General features: G+C 54.0%; 9 protein-coding genes across 9 annotated transcripts; 2 read left to right on the forward strand and 7 right to left on the reverse strand.

Annotated features, from left to right (window-relative positions):
• Positions 1-2,548: 2,548 nt before the first annotated feature.
• SETTUDRAFT_148617 (uncharacterized protein) lies at positions 2,549-4,109 on the forward strand (the record flags this gene model as incomplete). Its single annotated transcript, XM_008025418.1, has 2 exons — positions 2,549-2,665; positions 2,711-4,109. The coding sequence occupies 2 exons, from the start codon at positions 2,549-2,551 to the stop codon at positions 3,923-3,925; spliced, it is 1,332 nt and encodes a 443-aa protein (XP_008023609.1). The 3' UTR covers positions 3,926-4,109.
• Positions 4,110-4,505: 396 nt separating this feature from the next.
• Positions 4,506-6,643, reverse strand: SETTUDRAFT_168194 (uncharacterized protein). The gene is made up of 3 exons (XM_008025419.1): positions 6,250-6,643; positions 5,445-6,203; positions 4,506-5,352 (listed from the first exon to the last, which is right to left on the reverse strand). The coding sequence occupies exons 1-3, from the start codon at positions 6,556-6,558 to the stop codon at positions 4,810-4,812; spliced, it is 1,611 nt and encodes a 536-aa protein (XP_008023610.1). The 5' UTR covers positions 6,559-6,643; the 3' UTR covers positions 4,506-4,809.
• A 1,343-nt stretch (positions 6,644-7,986) lies between these two features.
• Positions 7,987-9,749, reverse strand: SETTUDRAFT_176381 (uncharacterized protein). The gene is made up of 3 exons (XM_008025420.1): positions 9,451-9,749; positions 8,791-9,397; positions 7,987-8,738 (listed from the first exon to the last, which is right to left on the reverse strand). Exons 1-3 carry the CDS (start codon positions 9,577-9,579, stop codon positions 8,233-8,235), a joined length of 1,242 nt encoding a protein of 413 aa, XP_008023611.1. The 5' UTR covers positions 9,580-9,749; the 3' UTR covers positions 7,987-8,232.
• Positions 9,750-10,995: 1,246 nt separating this feature from the next.
• SETTUDRAFT_183748 (glycosyltransferase family 8 protein) lies at positions 10,996-12,126 on the reverse strand (the record flags this gene model as incomplete). Its single annotated transcript, XM_008025421.1, has 3 exons — positions 10,996-11,458; positions 11,558-11,993; positions 12,063-12,126. 3 exons carry the CDS (start codon positions 12,124-12,126, stop codon positions 10,996-10,998), a joined length of 963 nt encoding a protein of 320 aa, XP_008023612.1.
• A 1,077-nt stretch (positions 12,127-13,203) lies between these two features.
• Positions 13,204-20,172, reverse strand: SETTUDRAFT_148627 (uncharacterized protein). Its single transcript, XM_008025422.1, has one exon. The coding sequence runs from the start codon at positions 20,070-20,072 to the stop codon at positions 13,437-13,439; it is 6,636 nt and encodes a 2,211-aa protein (XP_008023613.1). The 5' UTR covers positions 20,073-20,172; the 3' UTR covers positions 13,204-13,436.
• Positions 20,173-20,525: 353 nt separating this feature from the next.
• Positions 20,526-21,503, reverse strand: SETTUDRAFT_168196 (uncharacterized protein). Its single transcript, XM_008025423.1, has 4 exons — positions 21,443-21,503; positions 21,369-21,388; positions 21,223-21,310; positions 20,526-21,154 (listed from the first exon to the last, which is right to left on the reverse strand). Exons 1-4 carry the CDS (start codon positions 21,483-21,485, stop codon positions 20,739-20,741), a joined length of 567 nt encoding a protein of 188 aa, XP_008023614.1. The 5' UTR covers positions 21,486-21,503; the 3' UTR covers positions 20,526-20,738.
• A 184-nt stretch (positions 21,504-21,687) lies between these two features.
• On the reverse strand, positions 21,688-23,001 carry SETTUDRAFT_106341 (glycosyltransferase family 22 protein; the record flags this gene model as incomplete). Its single annotated transcript, XM_008025424.1, has 2 exons — positions 21,688-22,934; positions 22,983-23,001. 2 exons carry the CDS (start codon positions 22,999-23,001, stop codon positions 21,688-21,690), a joined length of 1,266 nt encoding a protein of 421 aa, XP_008023615.1.
• An 899-nt stretch (positions 23,002-23,900) lies between these two features.
• On the forward strand, positions 23,901-25,572 carry SETTUDRAFT_46547 (uncharacterized protein; the record flags this gene model as incomplete). The annotated part of the gene is made up of 2 exons (XM_008025174.1): positions 23,901-24,217; positions 24,519-25,572. The coding sequence occupies 2 exons, from the start codon at positions 23,901-23,903 to the stop codon at positions 25,570-25,572; spliced, it is 1,371 nt and encodes a 456-aa protein (XP_008023365.1).
• Positions 25,573-26,056: 484 nt separating this feature from the next.
• Positions 26,057-27,222, reverse strand: SETTUDRAFT_183753 (uncharacterized protein; the record flags this gene model as incomplete). The annotated part of the gene is made up of 4 exons (XM_008025425.1): positions 27,005-27,222; positions 26,548-26,658; positions 26,339-26,466; positions 26,057-26,215 (listed from the first exon to the last, which is right to left on the reverse strand). Exons 1-4 carry the CDS (start codon positions 27,156-27,158, stop codon positions 26,057-26,059), a joined length of 552 nt encoding a protein of 183 aa, XP_008023616.1. The 5' UTR covers positions 27,159-27,222.
• Between the last annotated feature and the right edge of the window lie 205 nt (positions 27,223-27,427).

Below are 27,427 nucleotides of genomic sequence, written 5' to 3' on the forward strand. Positions count from 1 at the left end.
CACACTCATGAATACACCCACTCCGACACGGCATGCGAACATGGCACGGCCTGGTCCTTTAAGCTGGCCGTCACTTTAGCCAGACCCTTCTGCTTAGCCCGCTGCCCGCTGTACCGCCACGAGGTCCACCGGCGCTCCATGCCTGCTACCCAACCGGCCTCTGCGCCGAGCCCAAGCAAATTCTGCGACGGCCGCTGCAAGCCTGCCCTCGCGCCCGGCCTGCAGCAGTAGTACCATGTACTTTGTCGTCGCTTTGCCATGCCACCAAACAAGATGCAAACAACAAGACACTGGCGACGAGGAGCATGCCCATGTCTCGCCGCCCCAGCGCCGCCCCGCCATGCCGCCAATGCCGCCACGCAAATGCTTGCCCGCGCAATCGCTGCGCCGCCCTGCCGCCCACAGCCGCCCCTCAGCCTGCGTGCATTCTATTCTGCAAGTGTACACATGTGCCGCCACCTTGTTCCTCGCGCCCTCGACCACACCCTCTTGCCCCCCTGCTCTCACGCTCCCGCCGCCTCCCAATCACCCCCCCCCGTCCCTGTTCTTACTGCACTGGGGCAACATGGCAGATCGTGAGTGACCATGATTACCCCCACACTTGCTCGACCCCATCAACATGGCTGCCTCGCCCCTCTTGCCCGTCACACAGGGACGGCATCAGCTGAGACTCGCCCATGAGCCAGCCTGGAACCACGCTGAGCCTGGGAAGCCCACTATAGCCTAGGATGGCCTGTCCGAGTCGCTACCCGTCCAATGAGGTGGGCGACGGGTAGCAGGTATACGCCAAGAAGGCTCTGGTGCTCAAGTGGGAAGGTTCTCGGTCTCCCCTATCAGTAGGCGGGCAGTGAGTAGGACGGGCGGCGGGAGACAGAGTAGGCAGCGCCTGTGTGCGTGATGACTGGGTTGCACAGCCGAAGGCTAAGCCCGCTTTTGATAAGGCAGCATTGGTGTCAAGGCCGACGTCGAGCACTGTCTTGCACCAGTGTTACTCTTTCGGTTCGAGCCGACCAACATGGCCTACACGACACACATGGTTGTCTCTGCTCGCACTGTACTCGACATGAGCGTGTTACATGACGCAGACCCAACCGCCGGGTTCCTACATCCAACGGCCTTGTGTGTCAGATGCTAGTGCATTCGTCTGCTTCTGCTTGGCCCAGGGCGGTGATTGAGGAGCAGTGTGCGCCAAGCAGGCTCTGAGACTCGGGCGAGGTTCCGTGGGTCTTTGAACCACTCGAACACAGCGTCACTAGGGTGTAAGAGATGTACGGCTCAGCAGATAGCACGTCGGTTGCACATGCAGGGCCGGATGGGCGTCTTGTGTGGGAGCAGAGTTGGGCCATATGTGCCCTGCACACTGCACGAGAGGCGCGGTTCAGGGACGTGTGGTTGTGGTTGTGGTTGTAGTTGTGGTTGTTTCTGTTTCCAAAGATGGCATGCAGCGTTTCGACCCTGGCTGCATGCTTATCCCCCAAGCCACCCACGGTCTTGCAGCATCGGAGGGAGCACTGTTGTGCATCACATGGCGCAACACGTTATCCGTATGGGCCGAATACCCACGGGACACGGCCATGGACGAGTGACGTTGTGCACCAAGGCGTCAAGCTGCCAGCGGCTGGTATCCGCGGCCAAGTGCAACTGTTGGGGGCGCTGGCGGTGGCACACATGCAAGCAAGACGAGTGCAGGCTAGCATGTGTGGCTAATTAGGTGGTAGCGTGTAGGTGTGCAGTGCAGGCCAGAGGGGAGGCTCGGCTGGTTCGGGCGGGCGCTGTCACGTGCCAGACGCCGAGCAGAGCAGAGCAGACTGCCGACCCGCCCCCCCCCCCTTTCGAAGGCGCACCCTGGCGGCGATGAAATTGGCCATGCATGGGCCCATAACGGCGGCAACACAGACGGACGAGCGTACCTGAAGGGCAACGCTGGTGCACTGCACGGGCGGGGGCCAAGGGAAGCAGGCCGCCCTGCAGCCGCGGGCGCTGGCCCAAAGCACCGTAGTGGCTGTGGTTGTGGTCGTAGTCGTAGTCGTCGTGGTGGTGGTACTCGCAGCCGTGTCAATTGGCCGTCAAGGAAGGAGGAAGCTGCTCGGCCACGGCTGCCTCACGAATCTAGTCAAACGGGAGTCGGCTGCATGACTCGCCCGCTCCACTGACGCGACCGACCGCCGACCCGCCACAGCGGTACGCTACGCGCATGAAAGTCATTACAGGCACCAGTCGGCCCGTCGTCCCAACCTGGCACGGCATTGCTGCCAGCCTGCCATTGCCATCGCTACACCTACACTATAGTACACCTAGCCTAGTCGCACCGCCATGCTGCCGCCGCCGCCGCCATGCACAGGCACAGGGGCGCCGCCGAGCATGTGCATGTGCACCCACCCACACCACACCCACATCCACATCTGGACCGCCCTCACGTGAAGATCGCCCGCCGCGGGGAACCTGGGAACCTGGCAACCTGCGAGCTTCGCCCACGTCGCCGCCTGCGGGGCACAGCAAAGGCTTGGTCTGCACACCACGCCCGGGAGGAAAAAAAATAGCAGCTACCATGGCCCTCCATGGCACAGTCCACCACCACCACCACCACCACCACCACGCCGGCAATGCACCGCCACGCCCATCCGTCTTTCCTCTCCTCCACCTGCCCCGAGAACTCAGAGACCAGGTAGGCGCCCACCCACCAGCTAGCCCTGTCGCTAACCTTCAGTAGATATACCACCACGTCTTCGCTCTTCAAAACAACCGTTGCCAGCGCCCCATCGAGCGTCGCAATTTAAAGTACTTCACACCCACCCCCGCCGCCATCCTTCTCATTACCCGCCATGACTACTTTCTCCTCAATCGCCAGGTCGCCCGTGAGGCGCTCGAGGTCCTGTTCAAGCACCACACCGTCTATCTGAGCTGCGGGCCCTTTGTGCTCAAGACGCTGTTTGAAAAAATTGAAGAGCCAAACGGGCCCGGCAGGCAATGGCTCAAGTGGCTGAGCAAGATACAGCTCGACTGGGAGACGCTGCCCAACCTGCGCAACTATCCCCCAGAACGCGGCGAGGGAAGAAGCGACGAGTACTGGGAGTACGACCAAGTAGAAGTCGACGTCGACTACATACGGGGAGCCTACTACAACGGACACTTTGACGAATATGACCACGAAGGAGAACACTACGACGACAACCTGTACTCGCCCCCAAACATGCCTCTGTATCCTTCATTTCGCCAACCCGCTGCCTCTGCCGCCCCCAGTGCAAATGACCCCTTTGGCCTCGCAAGCCACTATCCCTTTACCGACCCCACTCGCGATCCCGTCCACGAGGCCTCTGCCGCAGACATTGCCACCAAGCTGCAGCTTCTCGTGTCCCTCGAGGTCACGCCGCTCTTTTCATACCTTGCATCGCCGACGTTTAACCTCAGCAGCATATCACTCCCATTAGCCTTCATATCCCGTGAGTCGTACCACCACCGCAATCTGTCGCGTCCTGGATACGCACTACCCGTCAAAATCCGCTACTGGATCGAGGTCTGTGTACACGCACTGCTCATGCTGATAGCGCCACACGTCTCTGACACGCCGGACTCGACACCCCTGGACGAGGTGCGCATCAGGTACGCGCCCACAGACATCTGGGCGTCGATGGAACCCACCGACGACCTGCGCCGCATGGCCGATGCGGGCGTGTGGTTCGACAATCCCGATCCCGGGCAAGACGTCGAGCGCCCGGGCGAGGGCGAGGCCTTTCGCGCCGTGTGGGAAGGCATCAAGACACGCATACCGCTTGAGCAGAGGGCCAAGCTGGGCAAGCGACTTGGCCTCCAAGCCTCGGTCAACTTTGTGCCTTGGGACGGCGACATTGATAACGGCAGGGTTGGCGACGAGCTCCAGGTCATTTTTACCAGGGATACGCTGCTGCCACGCGAGACCACGGCCTAGGATCTGCCACGTTTTGGGACATGGTCACGGTACTTTTATGATTGGTGCCTGAGCAGTGTAGACCTCCAACGTTATGGAAATTACTTGTTTTAGCCCAACCGAAGCTTTACTCTCTTGGTCCTATAACACATGCACATAACTATTGTGAATTGAGACCGTTGAAAAAAAAATTCAAGTAGGCTCTGGTTTTTCGGGGGGGGGGGTTTTGTTTTAGGAGAGGACTTGACAGTTATAAAAACATACCAAGGATCAAAGAGGAGAAGAAGAAGAAGAAGAAGAAGAAGAAGAAAAAGATACAATAAAATAAAAGAATCCAACCTGATTTGATCGAGTGCTTACACACACTCACACTCACACTCACTCATATACACTCGCTCACGCCACTGTGCAATTCAGCCCTACAAATTCTTTCTTTCTTTCTTTTTACTTTGTACGCCAATTGATTTATTTCCCCAATCCCATATGCAGAGGACAAGATACATGAACCGAAAAAAAATATAAAAAAAAAATCTAGTTTAGAGGTAAGAGGGATTTGGTTTGGTGTGGTTCAGAGGGAACATTCGTTATTATAATGGCCGTTGAATATTTTATCGTTCCATAGAGAGAGATCAAAAAGAGAGAGAGAGAGAAATTGACAGACAGACCAAAGGAGATTTGACCAGGAACCAGGAAACAAGAAAGGAGAAGAAAAGAACAAGAACAAGAACAAGAAGAAGTCAGAGAAAAAAAAACGCTCAAGCAGCAAAACTGGTATTTTTTATCCCACGTTAAGTGTTTGTGCGGGAGAAGAAGAAGAAGAAGAAGGGAAGAAAAAAAAACAAAGAGCGCAAAATTGATCAATCCAATTCCGGCATTATTATCTCGCCCATTTCGCACACGCTTATTTAGAAATCCCAAAACGACTTATCGGCCGTCTTGCGACCGCCCATGCCATCGCCCTCGGTCTTGATGCCGGCGTGAGCACCAGTAACACCGCTATTTTCCTTCTTGGCGGGGCTCTCGTCATACAGCGACCACGCGGCCTCTGTGCCCTTGCGGCCGCCCATGCCGTTGCCTGCAATGTTGATGCCGCGGTTCTCGGGGGAATCGGCGTGGGTGCCCCAGTGCGTCTTCATCGAGCTGCGCACCGCCTGGTTCTTGGCGTTGCCATGGTTCTTGCCCAGGCCCGGACTGCTGTCCGTCAGTTCCCACTGCGCCCCAATGTCCTTGCTGCGGTTCTTGTTGCTGGCTGCGCTCGTCACGTCGTTGAGCGCGCGGCCCTCGTCCGTCGTGCTCGTCACATGGTCCGCGTACAGATTGTTCCGCCCGCCCTTGGTCGGGCGTCCGCGCTGCCCCTCAGGTGTGGCGTCATCGCTGAATTCAAAGTGCGCGTTTGCGTCAGGACGAGACCGGTGCACTACCGGTCGTCGGGCAGGTGACGTTTCCTCCTGTAGTCAACATGTGTCAGCGCACTGTTTCTCAATTGCTAAGGCAGAGACGTCGAGCCAGGCTCCGTCTCGGCCTCATGGAATAGACTAACCTCATCGTCGCTCCAGCCAAAGTGTCGAACCGCCTGCGGGTGCATCTTGGGCTTGGTCTTGTCAGGGGTAGCAAAGTCATCAAAGTCCCAGTGTGCGGCATTCTTGCTGCGGTTCTGGCTTTGCTTGCTTGGCCGCAGAGCCTCGCGCGTCTTTGGTGTATCCTCATCATCGCCAAACTGGAAGTGGTCGTACTTCTTTGAGTTTGTCTTGACGCTGGTGGGCGTACGGCCGACCGCGTCCTTGTCGTTGTCCTCAAACAAGCGGTTGGGGCTGTAGTGCTTTTCACTGCCTGCCTTGGCCGGGATCTTCTGAGGTGTGGGCGAAGGCGTGCCTTCGTCAGCAGCGGCAAACAACTCAGAGTACTCTCGTGGCTGAGGTTTGGCAGACTGTGCGCGCGGTGCAATCGGCTGCGATGTGTACGTTGACTCTTCGTCGGGCTTGCGAGGGGCAAATAGCGAGAGCGAGGCGTGCGGGTCGTTCATGGCATTGCTTGTCGAACCGCGCGAACGCGACGAGATGGACACCTCATCTGCGCCACGAGAAGCGGCCGTCGTGGGGCGCGAAGAATATGCAGACTCGGACTGGGGGCCAGCAGCAGCGTTGGTGGAAATGAGGCGGATCTGCTCGCTGCCGTCGCGAATAGGCCAGTTGCGCGACCGCGCGCCGATGACGTCGATCTGCTTGAGGAGCGAGCCCTGGTCCCAGTACTGGCGAATCTGAGTGATTTTGCCGGCCTGGTCAAAGTGGACCATGTGCACCTGCTTGTGTCAGTAGGCGTGGCCATGGGCGGGCACGACGACATACCATGGGAAAGGTGGCGATTCGGTCTGCAACAAAGTTGTCGTCTAGGCCAGGGAGGTATGCGCCGCCGCCGCTGTTGAACTCAATCGTCGTCTCAACATCGACGCTCAGGCCGTGGGGGCCTTCGATGGCGTCGAGAATCGTCTGTTTCGTCTTCTTCAACTGCTTCTCCTGGGCCGACAGGTGCTTGATAATGACCGTCGCGTCACTGATGGTCGTCGTCGTCGCGACGTAGTGCAGCACGGCGTTCTCCGCCAGCGCGCCAGTCGAGGGAGTGGCCAGAAACCTGGCGTACGTGCTACGAAGCGTCATGACGCCCTGATTAGCTGCGGGCAAATGCTAATGGCTGTTGTGTGTATGGATACGAGTCGCGCGCTCCGTGGTGGCGATTTCAGGCGGGGGGCTCAATCGGATGGGGCGGGGGGCGCGGTGATGGTGATGGTGATGGCGATGGCGATGGCAATGGCAATGGTGGTACAAATGCTGCGAGTAAACAACCACGAGCTGGACGCGCGCGCACAGCTATGTATGCATGAAGTCAGTGGGGACGGTGAAAGGGGAAGTCCAAGGGCAGGCCAGGTGTGTATGGCCGCAGGAGCACCCCCCGGCCTTTCATCTCAGCCTCTGTGGTTGCTGCAGGGGCACTCCCGCCGTTGCAGAAACGCCCCACCTTCAACAGCCACCACAATGGAGCCGCAGTGCGGAGTTGCACGTGGACGACGCTGTCATGCAGCTCCCTAGGTGTAGCTAGCCGTGCTGCGCTGAAACTACTTTATTTGCACCTAGCTGTACAATGCCTGCCCTCTTGCCCGTCGCCGCGCTGCTCGCCTTCGTATATAATTAAACCCCGCTTACGTTGCTGCTCCATAATGCCGGCCAACGGCGTGTTTCAGATGCTCTCTGACGTGCCGTTCAATCTCGGGCCCCAAGGCACCCATTATCTTGCTTTTTCTCAGCCGGCAACAGGCGTGGCCAGGGGCTCACCCACAGACCAAGGTTGGTTGATACAAGCCCATCTTGACGGCTGCTGTTGTCGTGTGTATCCCATTGTGCATAGCATATAGCCCTCATGCTCATCCCACCCTGCACAGCCACTGCCAGAGCCACGTCTCTGGTCAACTTCAACGTCTTACGTGTCTTCTGTCCATCTTTCCATGATAAGAAAACCCAAAAGCAAAGGGTCCGCCATGTGCTCTGCGCTGGGCCACCTCCACACCTACTGCGCCACCAATCTCCAGGATTGGACAAAACAAAGGCCTATTGGTTCTCTGCATTCGGAACCATATTCATTTTCACTTTTAGGATTTCTTGCATGTTGGGTGGCCATCGAATGCAAATATCCTGACTATCCAACGTCACTCCTTGATGCAGCCGTCCATGTCAATTACCTCAACCACATTCTATAAATATCTCAAAAGATATCTCTCATTCAGTACCTTGTATCTCAACAGAGCAAGACCCCTTGGTGGTTGCTAGGCCGTGTCTGTTGCAACGGTCCGCTTACTACAAAGATCTCTACGCAATCTGATACCCTTGCAATTTGCTCAACCAGCATACAATCATGCTAATCAGAGTGCCGATAACTCTCCTAATTTAAGACCACCCTCTAACCCAATATAGTTCAGCAAACGAATGCACATTCCATTCAAGTATATGCATGAACATGGCCTGTAAAGGAGATAACAATTGCCAATGTAAAGACCGGGACAAGCGACAAGCATGTCACATAGCTCCCTGACAGGTGGATTCCCTTTTGCGATTAGCCGCCTCTGTCACATGTTCGCCCTCACATGCTTTCTTCAACTCAAGCGTTCCGTCGCGACAAATATCCAATCAAGCCAAGACATGAACCGGGTATATTGTAATATCAAGGCATTTTCCATCCATGAAAGATGGATACTCCACCACCCGAGACACAGGAAAGCCAACACACGCCACGCGACAAGACCATACCGTCAGTCCAGCGTCATTCCAAGCACACCCCATTTAGTCATCCGATCCATCTTCCGGTAGCTCTTTCAGCACGTCTTCCACGATGCTAATCAACTCGTCAACGTCGGGTCGTTCACTCGGTTCCAGTTTCAAGCACTTTCGCACCACCTCTTTTACGCTGTCCGAGACGGCGTCCTCAGCGTTAGCCTTTTGCTTGCCCCTTTGCACACCCTCGTCTGGAAATCTCCAATCACCGCCGAGCACACATATACTTAGACTGCCACCTGTCTCATCTGACCGTGCCTCAAAAGGACTCTTGCCTACAAGACAGGCGTATAATGTGCAACCCAACGACCAGATGTCCACCTTGGTGTCGATGACGGAGCCCGTCTTGACATCGAATAGTTCGGGCGCACGGTACGGCATTGTCGAGTGTTCGGCGGCAGTGTCTTGGACCTGCAGCGCAAGCGAGCGCGATGTTATAGGGGTTGGAGAGGGCGCGAGGGAGCCGAGATCCATCAAGATGGGTGTCTTGCCGTCATCGTCTATCATGATGTTTCCTGCATTTCTGTTAGCCTCCCTACACCAGTGTGCATCAGGTGAACCACATACCTGGCTTAATGTCCCTGTGCGCGTATGCTCTCTCTCCACCAGGCGCAATGCCTTCATGCGCTGCTGTGACCTCGGACTCCTCGAGCAATCCTTCCGCTTCCAGCTCGTCATCGTCCTCATGATCGCGATTCCGTCGGCTCGGGCGCATCTCCATACTTTCCGCAGCTTCCGCGTCTGCCCTCTTGGCATCTCTCCTGACCTTCTTCGCCTTGCCGTCACTCCGCGCACCACCGGGCCCTCCCTTCACCTTGTATTGATGCATCGCCTTGAGAGCTTTGCAGACACCCAGAAAAAGCACCATCAGCCTCCGCTCCGGGAACTTTGTGTGGTTGACTAGATTCGCATTGATCATGTCTTGTAGGTTGCCGCGGCGGTAGTATGGAAGAAGGATGTACACAGTCTTCGCAGACGGGTCCGACTTGTCAGTCTCAACAGAGTAGTCGATCGAGTGGATGATGTTCGGGTGTGGCGCAAAGAGTGAGTATGCCTCGACCTCTTTCAGCGCGAGACTGACGCTTTCTTGCCCAAAGGGACATCGTATCTTCTTGAGCGCAAGAAGTTGCTGGTTGGAATTATCTTGCACGAGATATACGTAGGAGAAGCCCCCCTGCGTCCAGGTCAGATAAGTGGAATAAGTTCGGCTGCGCCTCGTCGGCTTACCTCGCCCAGCAACCGCAGGATCTTGAAGCTGCGACTGTTGACTTTGAGCTGCGGTGAGCTTGGGAAGCACACCATGCAGTTTGTAAGGGAGTAGACGACGTCGAGGAAATATGTGCCTATCGACCCCATCGTGGCGGTTGTTGTGATTGCGACACCCTTTGTTTGCGGGCTGTGAACAGTGTCGGGGGCGCGATACCGCTATGTATGCCAGATACGCGGTCAATCTGCAGACTTGAATTGCGCGCCAAGCCACGGACGTTGCGAGCCTGTCGTGTCCGGTCGGTAGAAGCAGGAAGAGTGTGAAGACGTGTGGTTTGCTGCGAGAAGGCGCAATGGTGTTCTGAGAAGCTGACGACGTGGTTCGTCCGGCTGCGCCAAGGGTGTGGCTGAGAGCCCTCGTAGCCCATGTCACGCTTTTAGTAGCTCCAACGCTGCCCTGGCCCCGCACACATACTTGCGACCTTTGCCCCCGCCCATGGCTCTGGATACTGCGCTGCTGATACATCCACTCTAATCGAAAACTGCCTCCATATTACGTAAGACCCTTTACAAGATCCACAGAGAGCGCCGGGCGCGTAATTCAGCGGTCTCGAGACCCGTCGGCCCATCTCCGCTCCATCAATCCACATTGCACTCCCTTTATATTTATCATAAGCCCGTAAACACCCATCACAGGGCGTGTAGCTCAGTGGTAGAGCGCCCGCTTTGCATGTTCTTTGCAAGCTTGCGGGAGGTCTGGATTTCGATCATCCACCCGTCCACTCGACTTGGCGGAGAACTTCGGTTCTCGGGCAATGTTTTTTGTTTTCTGGCAACCACTGGTCAGTTCAATCTGTTGACTTTGCAGTTTCCTTTTTGCACTTTCTTTTGCAATACAGGCGAAGAGCTCAACCATTTCTAGGCCTGAAGAAAGACGTCAGTCTGACTGTATCAAGGCTATCTATCCATCAAAATATCCAGTGTTTTGGGTTTGATCTAAAAGAGTCCATGCTCCAAGCGTCACCCGAACTGGTTTGCAAAGGTGACTGAATTTCAAAATACCGCATATATTCACCGTGTTTACTAAACTGAAAATCCCTCTCATACTTAGGTCTAGTTGTGTCTTGTTTGTTGTGCTCAGAATTCTCATAAGCCGAGAGGGCCCATTGATGGAGGAGAAGATGACTGTGTCATAGCTGGGTTGCCTACAGACCGCGTGAAAGACACTGCAAATTGCATCTATAGCTCTACTCTACTACGTTGTGAAAGCCGCTGCGTCGGCACGTCGAAATCACTCATGGAACAAATAACTCTATAGCTCGGTAGTCTTTTCACGATACATACGAACACGGGAAAATTTCACTGTGACTGATAAGCATGATAGATAGGCAAAGTCCAAAAACAGTGTAATAATGTATGTATGTACTCTGTGTGAAAAATGGCAGCGAAGAGCACATACATGATTGTGCAAATTTCCAGGGTAAGAAAGACGAGAAAGGGAAGAAAATAAAAATGAAAAGGTCATCAAGTCAAGATTCTGCAGAAAATAGTGTACACATCCCACGACTAGAAAGAATCTTCAATACCAGTCTCCTTCTCCTTCATCCGCCGTTCATCATTGATATCCCAGAACCATTTATGCGTGACAAGATCGGCGTCATTATGAAGCTGTTTGTTTTCCCACGGCTTGGGCGCGAGAATATAATGGATATTCTTGACCTGGTCATCCCTCCAGACACAGTCGTGCACGCCCTGCCACCGCAGCGTCTTGAGCGCATTGTACACATATGGCAGCGCAACCCAGCGGCCGCAGAAGAGGTCCGACAGCAGCGACTGATCCGCAAAAGCATAATTTGCGGTTTCCGGTTTCCGGAGGGTATTCAGGATGCGGTCGTACACGGCTTTGCAGGGATTGACGACTTGGAGGCCTCCATTCATGTACTGCAGACCGGTGGTACACGGGGCGCCAGTTTTCTGCGCCTCGTCCGGTGAGCCGTGTTGATGTGTGTAAGCGCAGTTTTCAGGGACCCTGTTTATTGCGTTTTTAAGATCGGGTATCTGGGTAGAACAATGTGTGAAGTTCAAAGGATTGGTGTGTAGAAAGGGAGCAAGGAAACAGAGGACTTACCAGTCACTGGGATAATGTGATCTTTTCAGCGGATTGCAAACACAGGCATGGGATGCAGCAAAGACCCTGTTTCCTTTGCCCTCTAGCTCTGGGGAATCAAGCTCAAGGGTCATCAGCTCGTCCATGTTGCGCAGGACAAGCATGTCGCTATCGAGCTGAACGATGCGCTCGAACTCTGTCAGGCCAAACGGAACCATTTTGGTCCAGCAGTCGTAGAACCGCGGATCATTGCTGTAGTCATTGCCGGCGGTAGGTAGCAAGTACGGAACGTGCTTCTTGCGGATCCCACGGCAGTCGAGAGCCTGGTGGGCTTCGGCTGGCAGCTCATCCGTGTACAATACGAGTAGTGGGTAGAGGGAGTTAGATCGCTTCAGCGAGTAGTCAAGGGTCAAGAGACCTGGTAGGTAGGCCGTGTTGGTGAGAAGGGTGGTCCAGACTGTTCATTGTAAGCAGTGTGTGATTGTGAGGCGTTGGAGGCCTCGCTGGGCCATGCGGCATATCTCACCTCGACGTGGATGGGTGGACGTGTCGTCCAATGCTGGTGAGCTTGTGATGATCGAGGGTACCATGTTCTTTCAGAGTGAGATGGAATCTCTTCAGACAGTGAAAAGTGTAGGGATACAGATGTTACAAGAGTGGTCCAGCTACAGCTACAGCTATGGCGATTCAGGGTCAGCATCACGATAGCGCTTGTTATCATCCTGCGTGGCGCTCATGCAAGCCCACCTTGGTCCCCCTTCTCACGCCGGTGAAAGGGCGCCTGAGTCCCCCGCACTAGCTGAATCCCCCAAGAAAAAGATCGCTGCCCCAGTCACCGGTGCCGGTGAATGATACCATATACGGCCAGGGTGGCAGTAACAGCCTCTAGTATGAGACGATTCCCCCAGCTTTGCAAAAAGCAAATCCCCGAACCCAAATTATGGTACCCTTCATCTTGACAGCGCACACGCATACACACGCAAGATCCCCTCTGAAGCTCAAAGGTCATAAAGGCGAAACAGATTGACCAAACCCACGGTACAGTATGAAATCTCACTAGCCTCAAGATAGAAGGCAAAGGCCAAGAAGGTCTTCTGAAGAGCAACCCAACCATGATAGCGTGCAAGACGATCGGCCCACTCGATCTAGACAAAAGGCATGCTAGGTGCAGGGCTCTATTTTAGGCCCCCTGCCGTCCATCACCCCCCTCCTCATTCCTCTGTCATCGACTCGCTCGATGCCGACACTTGCAGGTACAAACATACAATAACCCGGGATCAACGAGCGAATTGTCATGCCTTTGCTTCGCTCGGATTTTTTTCCCCCCACCAATCCACCGCAACTTGTACTAAGCCTGCTTGCAAAGGGAGCTGCATATACTTTCGCGTATCGTGCTGGACCTGCGTAAGTATGCATGCTTGTACTGGGATGTTGTCGGTCCGATCGCACTTTAACTTTAACCAAACATCTGTGGACGCGTAATGATCCAAGACTTTTACATTTGTTTCTGAGGCTGTTACTGGGGAAGAGTTGCTTTGGCAATTTCATCAGTACATATCACACCATCTGGAATACAGATCGCCATGTTTCCGTATGTGACATTGCCACTGAATGCGTCAGAGAAATATATGTAGCAAGCATTGCGAAGCACGTCGATAGCATCCTGGCACCATCTGTTCTTCCTACGCTGTTACAATCCAAATTCGCTCAGAGTACATACTAATCGCGGCCCGGTAGCCAATCATCATGTGCAAAGTAAATTACTATACATGCAATTCAATTTCCAACGCCCCGTTCACGCCAGCCCTAATTTTCTGTTGCTGCTGCTGCTGATGATGATGAAAGGACAAGGTATCATAAATTATCCAAACCATTGACTTCTCCCTATACTAACACAACACTACTCTTCCTCTTCCTCCTCACTGTCCTCCTCCATGCCCTCTGCAGCCTCGAGCTGGAACGTAGGCGCCTGGTCCACACCAAGATAGCTGTCGCTGACCAGGTAGAGCGTCAACTCATGACTACCAGGCTTCTCGAGGGTGAACTCAAGCACCGTCTCCAGCTTCCGTAGAATAGGCACCTTCTTGATAGCAAGCAGCGTGTGGTCCTTCTGATCTCCAAGAACCAGCCACCAGCTCTCTGTCTTATCGGCAGGGTAGAATGGTGCGTGCACCTCCGTCTTGGGCTCCTCGTCCTCTTCCAGGTTGCGAGTGACGCGGACCTTGAGCTGAGCAGGCGAGTTGGATGCAATATCCTCGGGATCGACAAGTTCGTGCTCGAGCTCGACGTTGGGGTAAAAGTTGTTTGTAAAGTTCGCAATGTCGGCAAGCTGGCGCTGGTCGACGTTGAGCGCGGCGATGAGCTTCTTGTAGTCTGGGTTCTCATCCTCGTCCATGGCATTGATGAAGTCGTCGACATCGTTGATGCCAAACTTCTGCGCAACCTTGATAGTATCGGTATCGAAGTGCGGGATCTGCTTGAGTGGAGAGTCCTTCTGCCACATTGCTTGGACGACCATTTGGGATAACTCCATGGCAGACATGGCGTTGAGATGGGCTTCTGACGAGAGGACATCGACACTGGCACTGAGGATGTTGAGAACTTTTCGCAGGACAGTCTCTTGATCCTTGGCCAGGTCAATGGGCAGCTGCATGCGTGAAAAGTGCGCCTGGAGAAGGACGAAAGCCTTGAAGTGAGGCGTCTCAAAGTTTGGCTCTTGCATCTTGAACGGAACGCGGTCGTAAATACGCTGGAGAATGTGGTCTTCGTGTCGCCGAATCTGCATGTCCTCAAACTCTGTGGCGGCTGTAATGATCTCTAGCACACCCTTCAAGCTTGTCCTGCCATTAAGCGACATCATGAGCGTCTGCATGGTGATGAAAGAGATGTTGTAGTATGCCGCAATCATGCATGGGTTGAGTGGCGTGATACTATCCTCATCTTCGTCATGCTCGATGAGATTGGCATCCGTCAACTCCTTCAAGGTCTGCTCAACCATGTCGGACAAGTGTGCACTGAGTCCTTCATGAGAAGTGTCGTGCAGGTTGTAGTAGCTTGGGTTGGCGAGTAGGCGGCGGTAGAAGTACGTGTATGTCGACCAGTCAACGGCTTCCTGTGTGGACTCAATCGTCTTCGCGCTGATCTCGGCAACGAACGCATCGTGGAGGTAGTCGGGGAGGTAGCTCTCGATTGGCAACGCCTCGTTCAGGAATTTCTTGTAGTATTCGCGCTTCACCGCAGGCAGCATGAGCACACCCTTGGCCGACTTATCCAGTCCAACCCTGCCAGACTTGCCGAACATCTGCAGAATGTCGCTGATGGGATAGTCAACATATCGGTGTTCACGTCCCTCGTAGAACTGGGTGCCTTGGACGACAACAAGATGAGCACTGCTGTCAATCTCCCAGCAAGAGTCTCGTGAAACAATCATGACCTGGATAGCGCCAACCTTGAAAAGGTGCTGAACAGCCCGCTTATCAAACGAGTTCAAAGCCTCATGGAAGTAACCGATACCGTGAGACAGGGAAGTAGCGAGAGCTTGCTCGTTGATCTTTTCGAGGATGGGTTGGATTTCCGACAACTCAACATTGAGGAAGCGGTCCTCATCGTCGTCTGCAATGCAGGCGTTGAAGAGGTCGACAGCGGAGCTACGAGCCTGCTTCCTGTTCGGAACGAAGATCATAGCTGGTTTATCGGGAGACATCTGCGTGATAGCGAGGTATGTCGGTCTCGCCATGGCCATCATCAGGGATGGGAAGTGGGGGATGGTGAACGACTGGATCTTGAGCTCGAGCGGTACAGCTCGAATAGCCGGGCTGAAATTGTAGATGGTGTGCTTGTTCGCGCCTATCCACTCACCAAGGTCTCGCGCATTTGACAATGAGACACTCAGTCCAACGATACGCAGCTTCGACTCAAGCTGAGTTGCCATGGCCTGCATACGTGAGACGACAATTTCGTAGACATGGCCGTTAGATCCGCCGAGCATGTGCAAATCGTCAGCAATCAGGAGAGACACAGACTGAACATTCTTTCGGCGCTGCCATTGGCGAGAAAGAGAGTCCCACTGAGAAGGTGTAGCCAAAACAAGGTCACCCTTCTCAAGTAGTCGGAGATCAGCCGTAGTTTCACCAGTGAGTTTGACAATGTCCTTGCCTCCAGAGAGACCTGAAAGTCGCTCATTCCAGTTCTTGTACTGTGTTTCGACAAGCTCCTGGAAAGGTGCAAGGTAAACTATGCGGCCTTCGTTGCCAGTACCCCAATGCCGCAATATGGCAAATTCAGCACAGATGGTTTTACCGATGCCTGCAGATGCACCAATGTGCGCGTTGTCGTCCGTGGTATACAAGGTGTTGAAAGTTTGCGTCTGGACCTTGTTGAAGCGACCAATACTCTCATACAAGCCCATATATTCCTTCCTCTTCAGAGCAGAAACAGGCAGAGGCTGCAGGTCCAGGACGGGCGTATGAGCAGGAAACTTGGCTGGCAGGATAAGCTTCTGGAAAGAGACAGCAAGCTTAGTCTCAGACGCCATCCACCGATCGGAGAGGACTGTGACGAAGTAGTTGGGCGGCATGGGCTCATCAATGGGTACAGTGACCTCGAGCAAATGTTCATTGGCATCGCCATCAGCATAATCACGACGGAGGATGAAGGTGTCGTGGAACAAAACCTGTTCACCATCACAGTCCTCCACGAGAATCCAGAAGGCTTCAGATGCTCCGTGAAGCTCAGCATCCCACACAAAATCGGGTCGAATGGTAAGCTCCAGGCGGAGTAACGACCTGGTCACCGGGCGTGGTGTTGCTTCAATCTGGAGTCGCGGGAACTTCTCAACAAGGTTGCAGACGAGCCTGCCAGCCTTGGGCATACCGAGTAGCTCACCCATGCTGGGTGGGTCCAGGCCAAAGTAGCTCGACCAGTTGACATCGATACGTTCTGCCTTTTGCACAATATCCCTGGGACAAGTGGGAAACTGTCGCAGAGGCGTCATGGTAGGCCACATGCGCTTCTCCGCCATCTTGCACATGTCGAGAGCCAGCCTTGCAACTTGCGACCAGCCCTTCTTGAGACAAATCTCAAAGACTGCACGCAGAATACGTCCCGCAGATTGCGTGACGTAAACCAAATCTGCCATCAGTGCCAAACCCTCAAGCTTGAGGCGAGAAATGTAAGCTTGGAGGAGAACATTGATCTTGGCCTGAGCCTCCTCAACACCCTCCTTGACAGGAATTGGAACCTTTCCAAGTAGTTTTGCAAGCTCCAACTTCTCATCTTGACGGACAGGAATGTACTTGAATTCCTCACTGAGAGCGAACACTCGGAAAAGCTCAATGGCGCTGATGCCAGGCTGGATGTGCATGTTGTAGGTCGCCATCGAGTTGTGGGTAATGTAGTAATGGGAGGCGATTCTTCCGAGTTCGGTAGGGTTGAGCGCTCCAGTCTTCCTGTCATACTTGATAAGGCTGCACTTCTCAAGCACATGTGCAGCTGCGTGGACAAGGTCTACACGTCTTTGCTCCAAGACTGTATCATTCTCATACTCTGGACCTACCCGATACAGAGCTGGGGATCGAAGCATTCGAACGAAGAGATATGTGTAACCAAGCCAGTCCACTGCCTCGTCTCTGTTCCGGACATTGCCTAGAACAATCTCGGCGTTGAGGTTGTCTGCGAGTTTGCTGATGAATTGCGACTCGATAGGCAACTGCTGGTTGAGTAGTGAGAGGTAGTATTGTATCTCTGACTGTGTAGTGATGATGATACCCTCTCCATAAGTATCATACTGGGGTCGACCAGCACGACCGAGCATTTGCAGAACATCCTGTGGACTCAGCTCAACCCAGCTACCCTTCTCTGGAGAGTAGATTTGGGTTCCCTTGATGATGACTGTATGCGCAGGCAAGTTGACACCCCAAGCCAAAGTAGCTGTGCACACCAGCACTTGGATTGAGCCATCGGCGAACAGATCTTCTACAGTACTACGGTCTGCTCGTGACATACCAGCGTGATGGATACCGAATCCGTAGGGCATGACATCCTTCAAATCGGTGTTCTGTACCGACTCGGACTCTTCTCTTAGAATTTCTCGACTAGCAGCGTCTGATCGAAGAATCTTGCCTATAGTCTCTTGCTCAAGAGCCTTGTCACGAATGTACTTGGCAGTCTTTGCAGTCTCTTTTCGGGAATGTACGAAGATCAGCATCTGGTTGCGGTGCTCGCCAACCTGCTCCAGGACCTTGGTATAGCAAACGTCGTTCATGGTTTTCAGCTGCTTGATGGCCTTTTTGTCTGTAACACCAATGAACTCCTGCTTCAGGGGACAGGGTCGGAAGGTGCCATCGAAATGGAACAGTCCCTTTTCTGGATCTATACGGAGGAAGCTGGCAACATCGCGGTAGTTGGGAAGAGTAGCACTCAAACCTACAATGCGCACATGATCACCAGTCTGCTCGCTACGTCGAAGGGTTCTGCTGACAATGCTCTCAATAACTGGACCACGGTCGTCGTGGAGAAGATGGATTTCATCAATACAGATGAGGCGGACAAGGTTGATGTAGCTTGTATCGGTAGCCTTACGGGTAATGACATCGTACTTCTCAGGAGTCGTGACAATGATCTGGGTCTCGGCGATTTGCTGCTTGGTAAGTTGGCGGTCACCAGTAAGCTCAGAGACCTTGATACCATAGGGCTCAAGACGCTTGCCAAAGTTACCGACCTGTTCCGCAACCAGAGCCTTGAGCGGAGCAATGTAAATGATCTTGAAGTCATCCAGGGCAATTTCTCCCGTCTGCGGGTTGCGGTGCTTGCCAATCTCTCGTAGCATGGTCAGCATAGCGACGTTGGTTTTTCCAGAACCAGTGGGGGCGCAAATCAGCATGTTGCCGTCGTCGTTGAAGGCGGTCGGGAAACACTTGGTCTGGATACGGTTAAGTGACTTTGAGCTACCAAAACCCGCTCGCGCCCACTCAGGTAGTTCAGACGTAGGCATCAGTGGCGGTTCGTTGGGATCGCGCTTGGCTTTCGGTGCGGGCACATGGATCTCTTCGTAGCCCTTGAACTGGCGTCTTGTTGACCCTTGAGGCAGCTTGACACTGGCATTCGTCATGAGATGGTTACCTTGGTCAAACACAATGTTTTCCAGGTTGACAAGTCGACTTGACGGCTGCAGGCCGCCAACAATGCCCTCTGGTTTAGCGTCGGCCATTTCCACGTCGTTTGACGGCTCAGGAAGACTGATGTCTTTGAGGTTGAACTTCATCTTTCCAGTACCGGCTCCGTCCTCTGCCTTGATGCCCGTCTCTCGTGCGCGCAGCTCTTGCAGGATTTGTTGCTGACCGGCAGCCTTCATCTCCCGCTCAACGGCCGTTCGTTCGTCATTGTCTTCCGCGGCGCGGCGCCACCTTGTGACCCAGACAACTCTGTCGCGGTTGAGTACGAGTTTGGCGACCAGTTCGTGATGTTCGTAGTCAAAGAGATCCATGAGGTCGTTCTCAATCTCACGTAGCTCCTTCTCTTCGCCGTCTTCCGAGACTCCCGCAAGGAACTTGAGCGCTTGCTGTGTCTTCTCTTGCTGTGTGTGCGCATCTTCGTAGATCTGTCCAATCTGCCGTTGTAACCAGTATGCATCGATCTCGTGTGCGGGAATGAGCTGGTCTGCGCCGTTCTTGCGATCAGAAATGGCCGCATCGCCCTGTATTATCGTCTCCTCGGTGTCGGCAAAGCCTGCGGCCTTTGCGTCGTCGTCGCCTCCGATTTGTTCTACCGGCGCCTCTGCTTCATCCTCTTCATCTGAGCTGTCGGCGTCTCGCACTTCGAAAGTTTGCGGGCCGTCTTCGTCCTCCTCTTCGTCGTCGAATACGACAGCAACACCTTGGTTGTCGCCCGTATCCGCACCATCGCCATCGGCCATCTCCTCGTCGCCTCCTTCCTCGTCATCCTGCGCGTCGTAGTCGGTAATCTTCTTGCCGAGGTTCACAAGCTCGTTAAACTCCTTTGCGCCCATGGAGGTACCCAAAAGATCATCCACCTCCTTCTTCTTGTCAAAGTCCTTCATGCTGTCATCCTTGAGATATTCCAGGACCTGGTCGGCTGCACTTCGCGTGGTCGCAGGGTCGACATCGCCAAGAGCTCTGCTCACAATGGTTGTAATGAGCTCAAAGGTCTGGCGTGTGGCAGGTGTGCGCGGCTTGTATGTGAGGCCTTCGATGTTCAAGTCGGTGGCAGAGGTAGCCCCAAAGGCGCTTGTGCCATCGTCCCTTTTCCTCTTGCGCTGCTCTCTTTCTAGGACGTCGCCACCTTCACCCAGGTTGCCTCGCTCAACGCCAGGACCCTTGAGCTTCTTAGATTGTGCGTTTGCGCTGTCGCGCGCAGTACGCGCACCCATGTCGCGAATGTTGATTCGGCCTGCAAGCGACTCGGGGTCACCAGTGTGCTCGTCCGGTCGGCGCGACGTAAAGCGTCTGTCCGCCTGCAGGACCAAATTGGACATGGCCGCATATTTAAACTGCGCGAGATTGTTTTGATCTTTCGACATGGTGGCGGTGGGTATCGTAGTGTTGCGCGGCTTGCGCTTTTTGTTCCGCCTTCTCGAGCTGTCGACGCGCGAGGTATAATATTATACACGACGAGAGAACGAGTCTTCGTCTTGAGAGAAGCAAAGAAAAGGAAAGGGCTGTCCGATTGAGTGAGGTCGGGCTGTGGACGCGCCCTAGAGGTGGTTGGATGTGAGCGGCGGCGGGATCTCGAAAAGTTCACTGTTGGAGCTCCGACAAGGCTGCAGCTAGCTAGCGCACGTGACACCGCATCACCTCCGATATCTCCACATACCACTCACCATCCAATGGGCACGTGCTCATGGGCGTCACAAACACACATGTGCCAGACAGATTGAAAACATTTTTTTTTACCAAGTATACATGCAGCTGAGGTGATCATCTTGCGCAGAAAAACTTTGTTCAAGCAACAGGGGCGCGTCAGGAGTGAATGAAAGCCTGTGATTGACTTCTAGTACAGCACCTAAAGACTGATTCTGTCTGTGGCCCATGGGGCCTATGCCTTTCATACTGTGCGGGCCTCCATTGCCTACTCCTCACCAACCAACTCCAATGCTCATGCTGAACCGCATGTATCGTACGCCATTCCAATGACTCGGCGCTGCATCTCTCCGCATCTGCACGTGGTATGTGTTTATACAAGGTGCTCAACCTCCCTCGGCCTTCTTCTTCTTCTTATCCTCAATCAACTCCACATTGTCTTCCGGCACCTCATCATACTTCTCGACAAGGAACTCCAATATGTCCTCGCTCAAATCTCCCTGGACTGTGATTTCCTCGCCACCGCCCGGAATCTTGGTCACACTTGAGCCTGTTGCGAACTTCTTGCCAAAGTCCTTGGCCACCTTCTTAATGTCGAGACCAAATGCTTCAAGGCCTTGCACTGCGGTCACGTATTTTCGCTTGTTACGCTCGATGCGCTTGATGAGGATCTTGGAGGATGCGCGTGTCTCGGCTGCTCGTGCTTCTGCGGTCGCTGCTTTAGCGGCTTTCTTCTGTGCGTCCTTTTCAGCGCGTTTTTGGGCGTCGACAGAGAGCGAGGCCATGTTCTGCTGTAGCGCTTCTAGGGGGCTTTTAGCTAGCCGCTCGTAACACATGGGATTGCGCACTTGGAGGCTGCGCAGTACTTACCTGCCGAGTATAACTTGGCATGAAGGTCTGGATGCGCTCCCGCGAGCCATTCTTCACACTTCTTGGTTGTGCCGCCAAACTCGCAATACTAGAGGACATTTGTTACTACCCAGCTCAGTATTAACGCGTCCCAGTGTCGTACCTACTTCAGGTGGCAGACTGCAGACTGCTTCTTGTTAACGAATGATCGAGGGAACTACCCGTAACAGCGTGTGCGTACCTCCGCAGTAGATGACGTGTTTGGGCACCGTCTCTTCCGACATTTTGAATATATCGATAATCAAATTGTCGGTTTGGTTGGTTGTAGAGTCTCAGGGTGGACGCGAAAGAGAGAGCTTGGTGGGGCAGAGCAAGCGTGGCGGGGTACGTTGAGCAAGGGTCTCTGGACGTCCTCGACCCCTTCGCCCCATGTTTGTGATATGAGAATCATACAGAATAATCGAGATTAGCTTAGATACACTACATCTACTTGGCCTGATTCCGCAAGATACGGAGCTTTGGCTCCATGCGTATCTCTGCCCAATAGCCCCTCAACAAGCTGTTCCTCAGTCGCTCTTCCAATGCATGCCATGTCTTTGCAACCTTAGCAGTCCAGTCCTCTCGCACATCAGCTTTGTTATCGACTGATTCATACAGAGGCTCGACGGGTGAGCCGCTTTCCTCTCCTGGCTTCAAAAGTTTGATCCCACCGAACCCGTACACAACATGTACGATAGCCCAGCTTCCAATGACCTTCTCCGGTTTCTCGGCGAGAACATAATCAAACTTGGTCCAGAACATTGGATCTAGGAGCGCACTGGGGTCCTCGGTCTTATCGTAGGTCCATGCCCTGCTTTGTAGCGTTTTTTGTTTTTCGAGAACATCAAGCACCGTCTGCGGGCCTCTGTGGTCCTCGAGAAAACGAGTAACGCCTGTCTGACACGCAAGGTTGTCAAAGTATACGCCAAAGCGTTGGTTTTGGGGGTGCTTGATCTCTTTGTGTAGAGCGTGGAGTGCTTCTCCTCCGGGGTAGTTGAGGCTGGAAATACCCAGGATGGATGTGGATGCGACGAATGAGAGTAAGACTGATCCTACCAGAGCCAGACTCAGCGTAGCATACACGATAGACTTTGACTTTCGTGTCCAGATCCAGGCTGCTCCATCTGCGGCTACTGCTGTCAAGCCTGGAATGACGTAGAGAATGAAGCGCCATTCTTTGTGTGGAAGGAAGCTGTATATCGCCACAAAGCTCAGGAGAGGGACGAGTAAATCGCAGCTTCGTCTGCGGCTTGCTGGGTTTAGCATGGCAAGGGGTATACAGACCAAATAAGTTATAGGGTTCAGCATGAGACGCGGGAGTGCATTTGCAAAGTAGTAATACCATGGCGAGACACCCCAATTAGCGGAATTTCCTAGGATGGTGTTGTAGTAGAAACCCGTCCACTCGGGCCACAGTAGGGAAGATTGCCAGAAGAAAGAGTCCAGAGGTACCGTGCAAAGAAGACCGACGATGAGGCCCCCGATGCCGGCGGGGATGATGACGCTGGTGATGGATACTTGGCGGGTGAGAAATACATAGAGGGTGATTGTCCCAACGAGGATAGCTAGTTCAGAGCGGAACACGACCCCAGCAATCGTAAGCAAGTACAAAGCCAGCCGGTAGTTTCCCGCACTATTTGACGAGGCACTGGGCATGTTGTACGCGAGAAGTAGGCTTCTCAATGCCAGATTACCTGTTTCAATAAGCCGCTGTCTTCTTCCACAAAAGGATCAGGACTTACTAAACACAAAGGCAAACATATTCGGCAGTGTTCTCGAAGAATAGTAGATGGCATGGAACTGGCTTGCCTGGAACAGCGCATACCATATGCCAGCCGTAGTCCCAAAAGCCTTTTGCACACTCCTCCCAAACGCAACGAGTGAAGCCGCATTGAGCAGCCCAAGCACTGCTCTAACTGCAATTCCCACTTAGTCACCGGTACCATGATTTAAACCCTTTACAGCCACTTACCCAGCACCTGCATATCCGCCATATCCTTTACAAACGGCACCCACGGCCTACTCAACCCGCTCAGCACCGCCGCGCCCGCAAACGTCCTCGGCACGCTTCCCGGAAACGACACATGGTCGTAGTTTGCAGTAAGAAATTGGTCGACATTCTGCGTGGGCACGCCATGCACCAGGATATCATGCACCGCCTGGATATTAAACGACTCCTCGACTTTTGTGTACGGCGCCACAGACAAGTGTATCAAGACAAGCGTTGGGATCAGAAGCAAAAAAGGCCACGTAGAAGACACCATGACAATCCACTTAACGCCCTCCCCGGGTTGTCCCAGAAAACGAATCTTGGGGAAAAGAGCGGCCGATTTGGTGATGCGAGGACGGGAATTTGCGGGGTAAAAAAAAAGAGGAGGGAATACAATGGATGGATTTTTTTGCCTTGTGATGAAGGCCGGAAAGAAGCAACTACGTACGTACATACAACAACCAACCTGCCAATCACGTGCTTTCGCGATCCACTTGTAACACGGGAACCTTGTAAGACTGCCCGCCCGCCCATCTAAAACAAACCACACACGCACACTTCTTTCCGGCCGTTTCCCTTTGGCCACCTGCTTTCTCCTTCCTCCCCTTCTTCTCTTCTCTTCTCTTCTTTGCGAGGTGTTGCCCCTACCCCTCCCCTCTTGATACAAAAAATGGAGTTCTCGCAACTCGCCGTGCCCTGCGTCTACGCTCTAATCTTCTTCCTGGGCTATCCCTCGCAGTACCTGCTGCTGCACCTGGATCCCGCGCCGCTGAGCAAAAACGAGCTCATTGCCGCGAATGTGATTCTCGTGCTGATTCTGATTACGTATTCCAAGAGCGTATTTGTCGATCCGGGCACGATTCCCAGGAATTGGAATCTGGGTGGCGGTGCTGCTGCTGCTGCTGAGGCGAAGACGGATGAGAAGGAAGAGGAGGCGGCAGCGGCAGCGGCGGCGGCGGTAGGAAAGAGTCGGAAATGGTGTTTTCGGTGTGAGGCGGCGAAACCGCCTCGAGCGCATCATTGTAAGGAGTGTAAGAGGTAGGGTTCTTTTTTCTTCTTCTTCTTTGATCTCGTTGTGACTATCACATTGCCCAAACCTACTATCACCATGTCTGTGTATGTGTGTGTGTGTGGAATCATGATGGATTGCCAGGCGTCAAATACGTTCTCTTCTTCTTCTTACATCTCATATGCCCTATATCCGAACCCTGATTTCATTCGTTCATTCAAGAGCAACAAATTTACCCACCCACCCACCAAGCCAAACCAAGCTAATTCCACTCCTCAGATGCATACCTAAAATGGACCACCACTGCCCCTGGACCAACAACTGCGTCAGCCACACGACATTCCCGCACTTTATCCGGTTTCTCATGTACACGAGCATCGGGCTGGGGATGCTGCAATCCTTCCTATTCACGCGCCTCGCGTTCCTATGGACCAACTTCGACATGCCTTCATCACTGGGCCCCACAAAGCTGCAACTGGCACACCTCTTCGCCGTAATAATCACAAACAGCATCACGCTGTTTATCCTGGGCATCCTGTTCCTGCGCAACCTGTGGTGCCTCGCCGTCAACACCACCACCATCGAAGGCTGGGAAATCGAACGCCACAAGACGCTGCTCCGCCGCGCCCGCCAGTACGGCGGCTACTTGCCCTCGCCTGACGGCGCGCACCAGATTCGCATCAAGAAGCAGGAGTTCCCATACGACATTGGCATCTGGGCGAACATTGTGCAGGGCATGAATTCGGCAAACCCGCTTTCCTGGCTTAATCCTTTGGCTCCCACGCCCAGTGTGGCGAGTGGCCTGGCGTTTGAGACGAATGGCTTCGAGGACGAGGGCACCGCGTGGCCGCCGCCAGACCCGGATCGCGCGTACAGGAGGAGCATCAAGGCGCCTGAGGGTGATGCGTTTCGCTTTGGGGACCCGGGCATGAATGCCGAGGAGACGCTCAAGGCGTTCAAGGCGAGGCAGTTTGAGGATGAGTTGAGGAGGAGGAAGTCGTATGCGGGACGTGTGTATCAAAAGGTGATGGATGACGAGGATGAATATCATCGCAGTGGTGAAGCAGGGCGGGATGAAGATGGATATGCGTATGGCCATGGTGCTAGTGACGACGGAGAGGAAGAGGACGAGGACGAGAAGAAAAAGTATGGCGATGGTAAACAAGAAGGCGAGGCAGCGTGGCGCAACTCGGAGGGTGAGCGGCTGAAAGATTTTGGCGTGGATGAGGACGTCGAGTTCTACGATGAGCAGGAAGACGATATACCGCTGAGTGAGCTCCTGGCTAGAAGGCGAGCCGCATCAACATCAGCGTACAGTCGTCCGTCGCAGTAGCATGTTTGACACGAATCATCTCTCACTCAAGGCTCAAGTGCACCAAATTTGCCAAAGCAGTTTTGTAAGCGTGTGTGATTGCCAGACACATAACGAATGTTGTTTGGCCCGTGTGAGCAAAGGGGAAAAAATCTAGACCAATAGTAATCCAGCAAGTAAGAAGAATAAAGGTATCCCCGTCGTTCATGTGTGCTCCTTCCTACCCGTAGCATCCGTACATGGTCGCAAAACAAGACTTCAAGCCGACATCTTGTCAAAAAGACGTGTATCCTGTTCCTGCGCCTCATTACCCCGAGATAAATCCCCCGACTGTGAGCCATAGACGCGCATTTCCAACAATCTGATCCCAGCCAAAAGTTCCTTCGTTCCGTCTCTTCGTCATACTTTGGCAAGCCACTCCAATCTCGGTCATCTCTTTGCCCTATAGAGGCTCCTGTTTGATGGTCGTTTCCCCGTTGCGTCGGACCATCGGAGCCAAGTTCGCCTAGTACTCGGCTCCGTTTCCGTTGTGGACTGGATATCCAAAGGCCGTGGTGTCGTCGCCCATTTCGGATTCGGCATTCAGTACATGCTGTTGATTCTCTGAGCCGCCTGCGTTGGGCCCGCCGGGCCCGGCTGCAAACTGCCCAGTGGGTGGCTTGTTCTGATTTGCGAGGAGGGTCTCGTACCACCAATCAATACCAATAGTTCAGATAAACGTTTTCGCCAGATGGGAGGCAACAAAAGAACAACATGGGGGAGGAGAAGGAAAAAAGGGGTAGCTTACTTCGCGATACCTGGACAGGTAGATCTTGAGGGCTTCCGAGTAGTTTTCGAACCCGAGCGAAGTCATGGCAAAGAGAATGTCCTCGCCATTGACCGTCTTGCGCTTCTCCTGCTGGCACTTTTCGGAAGCTACATCCATGGTCAGTGACTGCTAGCGAACAAGATATTAGGAGGAGGAAGAAGAAGAAGAAGAAGAAGAAGCAAACATACCCTCGCTGGTGATGAAGGAGATGAATTCGCTGACGCATTCCTGCATGCACTCCTTGGCCTCCTTTGCGATTTTGGCGTTCTCGGGAAGGGCCATCTTCATGATGCGGGCGACTGGAGCAAAGTTGCGTATGTTAGCATCCGAAGCGGTACTGGGGTGCGTGTTTGTGCTCTTGGGCGTCGAGTGTGGCGGGGACGTCGACGAGTGGGGAGAAGAGGACGACATTACGCGCGCTGCACGTGGGCGGATTTCCAGGCACCGGGCAGCGCTGAGTGGCTGGAGCAAGGCACAGGTTTAGGCGATTCGACGCAGGCACGCGCGAGTCGACAGAAGGGCAGGCATCCAGAGAGACAGCCGCCCGTTTGAGCAATTCGTCGACGTGCAGGGCGGAGGACGAGGGGGGGGGGCGCGCAAATCAACGGCGGGCGGGGAAAAGGGCATGGGAAATAGTGGACGTACCATTGGCGATTGGAAGCCATCGATCTTGCTCCTTGACCTCGAACTCGTAACCTATCTGGGCTGTGTTCTCTTCTGTGTTCCGGTCCATGGGCTGTTCTTCGTCAGGCGACTGGGCTGGTTCCACGCCCTCCTGCTTTGGGGGAGAGGCCGACATATTATCGGTTGCGCGGTCGGCAAGCGGATGCGCTGGCGGACTATTTCGTTGGCGACCACGTCACTGGGAGAGACGACGGGGGGGGGGGGGCGAGCTGGCGGCCGAGTCTGCAGGCTGCGGGTCACTGGTGTAACAAGGAGGCTGCGCAAGGGAAACGGTTAGTGGCATGCAACAGGTGCAGGCGGCCTGGGAAGCAGCTGACTGACGTACGAGGGTGGCTGCGACCGAGGGTCGAGAGTGGAGAGGGGAGAGTGGAGAGTGGGCGCGCA

Source organism: Exserohilum turcica (assembly GCF_000359705.1).
Source record: "Exserohilum turcica Et28A unplaced genomic scaffold SETTUscaffold_14, whole genome shotgun sequence".
In the NCBI taxonomy this organism is placed as follows: Eukaryota; Fungi; Ascomycota; class Dothideomycetes; order Pleosporales; family Pleosporaceae; genus Exserohilum; species Exserohilum turcicum.